Here is a 7,872-nt window from a genome sequence, read left to right as displayed (position 1 = left end):
TTATCTCCCCTTGTATAAAATTAACTCCCATAGTTCAGTCTTTGTAAATGTAGAGTTTGATTCATGAAAGCTTCACATGGTAATCAAAGCATACTGTTTGTATTATAAAACACCTATACATCTGAATATCCATTCAACGGCCCGTTCATATTAAAATCGACTTTACGATTTGAAAAATTGAGTAGCAAATCCCCAGAATATAAAGACTGGTCATCTAGTGACCGGTGAAGAGGTTTAGGGATGTAGACTTGTGAAGCGCCAGGGTCATACTTCTCTTCAGCAGTCCCTCCCTGGCCAGGATACTGACCGAAATTCATCCTCCTCTCCTCGTTAAACCCTAATCCGTTTGGATAATTTTTGGATTTAAAGTCATATCCTGCAGGAGTGGAGGATAATTTAGTCGTGGTTGTCGTGTAGTCCAGGTAATTATTATTACTGACAGGTTCACGGATAACCTGGGCGGAGGTGAATTTTCTAGCTTTCAGCTCAACGCTGGTTTTGAACCATTTTTTGTTGTCCTTTTTGTTAAAATCCAAATAGCTGACGTATCTCTCCTCCAGTGTTTTAGGGTTGTTGTACGTTGTCACGGCGTAACTTTTTGGTTTGACCCTGGCCTCGTAGAAAGTCCGGCTGACGAAACGTTTTTTGGTGCTGTTTAGATAGATGAAAGCTGTGTCGGAGAATCTGACAGGGTGAAGGACAGGGCCAAAGTTCACTTCCTCCTTGTGACGTCTGGAATTTAATGAGATAAAAAAAATTGTAAAACTTGTTACTGTATTGTTTAATTTTCATTAGTATATTGATCTATTAAGTACATATTTAAAATTTTAATGGCTTAATTTTTATAGAAAAATATTGATTGTAATTTATGTCTAGAATAGATTTAATAAATAAGGTGTGTAAGTAAGCTTTAAATATTAATAACCATAACCTACCAAGTATCGTAAAATATTTTGTAATTTATTTCTGAAAATCTATTAACAAAATCCCCTGCTTCTGGCATCTAGGCCATACTTGTTACTATATTTAACCTACATGACCTAAAAGCTAATATGGTCTATCTTGTAGATACAGCCACTGTTAATCTATTGAATCATCACAAGCCATCATTAATGTAGCTTATTTAGACAAATCAATTAACTGTAAAGTAGCATTAATTTACTCATTAGTTAGCCATGTAATCTACCTTTAAGGTATTTATAAAAGTAAAGTAAGTAAAATTCCCTTTCAAACCTGACAATCCATGGGGCAAGTGAAGAAGAGTTCACTTGTTTCAGTGACCTCGGCATATGAAGAGATAGTGTAGTCAGCACTATGCCCAGCCGCCTTTACTTTCCCTAACGTGAGTGAGGTACCCATCAGAGTTGGGTAGACTCGGGGACAGTCTACTGACTAGAACCCGGATTCGAACTCGAGACTTACGGGTTTGTAGTCCAGTTCTCTATGCTACGACCATCTTTTAATTTTCCTTTTAATCAGCCCAGACCCATCTTTCATATCTACCTTTAATTAAACTAACCCACCAATTATCCACCATATGTTGGTCATAATCTACCTATGAACCTAGACTGACATACCTGTGGTCAGAAAATTCCACCTGGCTGTACACTGAAGTCTCAGTTAAATTTGGCTTGGGGACAACAGCCACAGTTTCGGCTACCCTATCAATGGACACCACCATTTTGGACAATTCCTGTTCAAAATTGTTTGCAGGAAAAATTCCTAAATACTTCTGGAACTTTCTTGATTTGGAGTCCTTTGAAAGATAAAAATAAATTAAGAAATTTAAAGTTATTTTAATAGAAATAACATGCTTTTAAAGTTGATTAAGATAATTAAGATAATTATTTTTAAAAAATATTTTGTCTGTTTTAGGGGTCATCCATAAATGTCGTCACGCTTTTTTTGGACGATTTTTACATCCCCCCCCCCGTCACACATCGCCACAAAAAGCCAGCCCCCCCCCCCCCTAAAAGGACGTCACACCTCAGCCTACAACCCCCCCCCCTCAAAATTGCCTTTCAATTTTTCTTAAAACATCGATATTTTTCCGAAATCTTGTCTGAACATAGAGTATTTAATCAGCTCCTATTAAAATTTATTAAAACAGTTTTCTAAAACGCGAAATAATGGCTAAAACTCGTTTTCTAACATTGCTTTTTCATAATACAAAAGTGTGACGTCACACCATCTGATTCCCCCCCCCCCCTCATCACACACCGTCACAAAATTACGGACCCCCCTATGAGTGTGACGTCATTTATGGACGACCCCTTAGCTTTATGAAAACGGCCTGGTAGCTTAGACTTAGACCATTATATTCCTCTTAGCAAAAACTATTGCGTATACAAGATAAAGTGAATTATTGTTAGAGTGATACAAATAAATTACACGTCTAGTATTACAAGAAAGCAAACCAAACGAGCGGTACCAGTAGTCCCCTACCACGAAGCCAACTGTGTGTAATTATCTCCCATTTCTACAACATTAAGTGACTGCTCATTCCTCAACATGTTTGTTACGCAAAACCTACTAAGTTTTTTTTAATGGTTATCTCCCCTTCATCATAGTACAGTGACCGAATGCTAACTAGACTATATTCAAACTTGAGTAGAATTTCCGCGGCTATAAATAATTTTTCTATAAATTATATTTTGTTGGGGAGGGGAATGGGGGGGGGGGGGGAGCGAGATGGTAGATTTAAAACTATACAGATGAAAAACAACTTAAAACGTAGCCCAGTTCGTATTTCCCGCACCTAGGAGCCGTATATACACCTACACCCTACGAAAATTTATTCAAACAGGTTTTTGAAGAAGTAACACTTATGGCCAAACAAATAAAAACGTTGAACTCTTGTACCGAAACAAATTCTATAAACCTTGTACGTTGATGGTTGTATAGGTGAATAAGAGTTTATATTTAGATGAAAAGTTAAACGGGTCCACGCCCAGATACTCAGCAAATTATAAACAAAGAATAAAGGTCAGATCGACCTTTTTTCTTTTCGAAACCGCTCTAGATAAGTGTTTGCTAGCCACGTTGTTTTTTCAGGTGGTCGAAAAGAAATTATTCACAGGTAACCGGTTAATTAAATTCATCTATTAAACTTATTTTTTAAATAGTCTCAGTATAGATTCTATATTATATGGAATAGAATCCAAGGCGTAGTCTGGAAATTTGGTCAGGGAAATTGATGTTGTGATCTGATAATATTGTCCCATGTTGTCATGGAGTGTGGTCTTATGTTGTGGTCTGCTAATGTGGTCCTATGTTGTGGTCTGCTAATATGGTCCTATGTTGTGGTCTGGTAATGTGGTCCTATGTTGTGGTCTGGTAATGTGGTCGTATGTTGTGGTCTGGTAATGTAGTCTTATGTTGTGGTCTGGTAATGTGGTCCTATGTTGTGGTCTGGTAATGTGGTCCTATGTTGTGGTCTGGTAATGTGGTCCTATGTTGTGGTCTGGTAATGTGGTCCTATGTTGTGGTCCTATGTTGTGGTCTGGTAATGTGGTCCTATGTTGTGGTCTGGTAATGTGGTCCTATGTTGTGGTCTGGTAATGTGGTCCTATGTTGTGGTCTGGTAATGTGGTCCTATGTTGTGGTCTGGTAATGTGGTCCTATGTTGTGGTCCTATGTTGTGGTCCGGTAACGTGGTCCTATTTTCGGTCTGGGTATGTGGTTCTGTGTTGTTAAATTAAGTATGATTTTTTAAAAAAATGTTTGGGAGCACTATTCTAGTCTATCGAATCGAACACGAAGCCTTATCATCCATTTAAAAAAACAACAACCGATTTTTTAAGAAAAATTCACCACTTGAGGAAAATAACAGTAAGCCTAATCTAATACTTGTATTGACATGCTTGAACGATCACGTTTTAACTTCCTTCACCACTGTCACGATATACATCCCTAGTGAACAAGCGTTTAGTTTTTGAATAACAAGGTAAAGAATAGACCAAAATGGGTTTACGTGAAATGCAATCTAATACTTACAACTCTACATATAGTCTTTAGTTGTTAGTAGATTCATGTCAATTCTTAACATATAAATAGCGAAACCTAACCATGACAAGTTCACGTTAGTCAAACATTCGGTTGTTTGGCCGAGTCTGTAGGACGTGTCTGAGCCCACTCAGCTTTAATAGGTACCCGACCCGAGGTAATCAGTGATGGAGTGATGGTAGTGAAACATCTGTAATGTTATATTTCATTATTAAAGTAACACTTGCAAAAAGTATAAAAGACGGGGATTTTTTTAAAAAAAAAAAAGGTTCTTTATGACAGGATGGCATTTTCCCCGATCCCCCCCTCCCCCAACCTTCCTATCCTACCACTGGCTACGTACTGTATCAGTTGCAAGGACTGACTAAGTCCTTCAGTCCATGATAACTAAACTTCACCAGGCCTTACATCACTCTCACCCACGTTATCTCAACTCAGATGGTAAACTTTAACTACAGCTGTCATAGAACTGAAGACGTAGCTTGTATGTCACTCTCGAGGTGCACCAGATGGACCCCTTGAGATAAGCAGATCTAAGAGCTACCAACAGACAAGACAGGAGATACAGTCTCTGATGGTTACAGTCAGCGGCCAGTTCTGGTTTGTGTAGGTTCACGGCAAGGTTTCATAACGGGCTTTAGGCTCCAGTACTTTCACAAATTGGCTCCTACTTTCTAGTGTTACGAGAAAGTCAACAAGCGCTATCAGTAGTCTCCCTGTCACTAAGCCAACAGTTTATAATTATCCCCAATTTTTACAAGATGAAGTAGCTTCTCATTCATCAAAATGTTTATGGTTTTTGAAGGTTTACGGCAATTTGCACATAAAGTTACATTACAAGAAAGCAAAATCAACTTGCAGTATCAGTAGTCCCCTACCACTAAGCTAACAGTTTACAATTATCTTACATGAAGTAGCTTCTCATTCATCAACATGTTTATGGTTTTTGTAGGTTTACGGCCGCGTCTCATAACGGACTTCATAGTTAAGTACTTTCACAAAATTTCCACATAAAGTTACATTACAAGAAAGCATAATCATTTCTCATTGATCAACATATTTATAGTTTTTGTAGGTTTACGACAACGTTTTTTTTAAATGTGATTTAACGGTCGAGTACTTTCACAAAGATGGCGTTTGGAAGCCAAATACATTGTGTTGTTTCTGATACGGTCCTTTAGTAGTCTGATCAGACGTGTAACCACTACGACCAATAAGCTAAGTAATCCCATCAGAATATAATGACCTGTAATATATCCCTACGCCTGAATGCACGAGTATAACGATTAAAGATGCTATAATTTTTATTTTGAAGGACATTTTACGGTAACCAACAACTTCCTCTTCCACCCCCCCCCCCCTCTCAATCGTGTGAAGTGTCCCATTCAAAACTTCTTCACATCCTAGTCAACAAAATCATCCATTGAGATTATTGTGGTTTACGTTTTTCTTTACTTAGGGCTATATACTTGACGTACGTTGCTTAGGGCCGACCTATCCCAACCTTTCTTGAGACCATCATACAACCATCGTTTATCTGATGACATTGCTAACAATTTGATTTCTTATTTAGAATGTGTAGTATGAAGAGATGACACAATTGGTATAATTTTTCGGTTTTTCTTGGTGATGTTCTTACTGTGTGTGGTACCAAAATACTAACACATACTTGGGGACAGTGCCTAGTCCAGTGGTTCTTTTAACCTGTGTTCGATCGTACCCCAGGGGTTCGGCGGGGTCAAGACACACCACTGACTCAAATGCAGAGTTTCTTCCAGGCTTTGCCCCCCCCCCCCCGAAAAAAAGTCTACCCCCCCCCCGAACGAAATGAAATTTATACAGAAAATACATACTTTTAACAGTGTCCGCCCCCCACCCAAGAAGGTCTACCCTCCCCCCCCCCCGAAAATTTCAAGTGCCCCCTCGGAGAAAAAAGTCTGGAAGAAACACTGCTCAAATGATTTGGTCAGTGCGAACTATTAACAAGGGTCAATATATGCGCATATGAAAACTGGTGGACTTCGATACCTCCAAAAAGTTAGGACCACTGCCCTAGATGAAATTCTTTTTCGAGAGTGTGTTTTATTCTAATCCACATTACACTACGCACCAAACACTTTAAATAACACGTTAGTATAATATTTCTCGTTCGGTCTAAGCTAATACTTTGTGTCAACAGTCACACAAATATGGTCTCAAGTTTATGAAAATCCCATCTCATTACTGTCAAGCAGATAAGAAACATGTTCTTAATTAAAGACAGGGGCGTAGCGAGGGAGGGGGGTGCGGACCGCACCGGGTGACACCATTTAGGGGGGTGACACCAAGGCAAAAAGTAGCAAAAGACATAGAGAAAAACTTGAGGGGGGGGGGTGCAAATCGAAAGTTTGAGGGGGGGGTGCAAATCGAAAATTTGAAAGTGTGTCCCCGGGAAGGGTCGCTACGCCTCTGGGGGGTGACACCATTAAGTGCCGCACCGGGTGATACACGACCTCGCTACGCCACTGATTAAAGGTATGTTTTAAAACGTTATTTAATTTCAATTAGTCTCGACCCTTATATAGGTCACTATTTGGTGCTTCCGTAGTCCAACTCCCAATCACAATTACGAATCAGATGTAAAATTTTGATCGAAGTTCGTGCAAAAATACGGATAAGAAATTATATTGATCTAAAACCATCCTGCGTGACGTTATCGATTTTACATAACCAGCAAGATCGATCATACCTTGAACAGAACTGGTGTTGCTAGCTAATCAATCAAATGGCCATTTCCGGTCATCTATAAATAAAACTCTCCATGGTAGCGGTACAATGTTTATTGTTTTCTTACAGACAGTAGATTGCTTTTTTTTCATTTAAAAAAAATTGTAATTATAAACTAGTATTATTTTATACAATTGTACAATCAATGGGCATCATAGTTATACACATAACGTCAGTTAAAACAATAATTTTTACTTCCTGTGTTTAACTATCGTATAATAAAATTGTTACAATTTAAATATATGTACCTTAACTTCGGACCGCACCTCATGATGGTGTATGGATGTTTAGATAACGAAATGACACCTGTTTAACTAGTTTAAGACACGTTCAGTGTTGTTGGCCAAATAGTGTTGTTTGGCCTGCGGCTATTTTGGTCTACCTGATTAGTGTACAGGTACTCTAATTACCCACCGATAAAAGTCTGTCGTTCATTAAACAGTGTTTCCGTTACCCTTCGGCAGTTTGGTCTCTTATGTGATTTTACGGTCTACGACATCCTCCCCCCCCCCCCGACATTGCCCCTGGATAATTACCCCCCCCCCCCCTCTCCATTCTGAAGAAAACCCTGATCCTAACCTCAAACATATAGCTAACGCTAACCCCAACATTAATCCTAACCCCAACATTAATCCTAACCCCCAACATTAATCCTAACCCCAACATTAATCCTAACCCCAACACTAATCCTAGCCACAACATTAATCCTAGCCACAACATTAATCCTAACCCCAACACTAATCCTAGCCACAACATTAATCCTAACCCCAACACTAATCCTAACCCCAACTCTAACCACATCTAGCCCTAACCGTGACTCTAACTCTAGCCCTAAGGTATCACTAGCAGGGCAATTACCCCCCCCCCCCCCCACCGTGCAATTAACACTTAATTTACAAAGGGGGGGGGGGTAATGTAGGGGGGATGTACGGGGGTAACTGACGGAGGTGGGGGTAATGTCCTGGCTCCTAGGGTTTCCAGATACCGCACAAGATGTGTGTTGTTTTGCCACAGGTAGGCCTTACATAATCAAATAAAGAGAAGACAGGCATAAGAAACAGTGGGAAGACATTAAAGAATGGATGCCTTTGACGTTAAGTG

At 39.4% G+C, this 7,872-nt stretch overlaps 1 protein-coding gene across 1 annotated transcript; it reads right to left on the bottom strand.

The window, feature by feature from the left end:
• On the bottom strand, nt 1-1,756 carry LOC131930801 (uncharacterized; the record flags this gene model as incomplete). Its single annotated transcript, XM_059287428.1, is given in 2 exon segments — nt 1-732; nt 1,578-1,756. Coding segments are annotated over 2 exon segments (723 nt in total). The 3' UTR covers nt 1-113.
• Between the last annotated feature and the right edge of the window lie 6,116 nt (nt 1,757-7,872).

Source organism: Physella acuta, unplaced genomic scaffold (genome assembly GCF_028476545.2).
Source record: "Physella acuta isolate Inbredline_101_S28 unplaced genomic scaffold, ASM2847654v3 ptg001852l, whole genome shotgun sequence".
Taxonomy (NCBI): Eukaryota; Metazoa; Mollusca; class Gastropoda; family Physidae; genus Physella; species Physella acuta.
The sequence above is the reverse complement of the archived record's forward strand: the minus strand, read 5'-3'. Positions and strand labels throughout refer to the sequence as shown.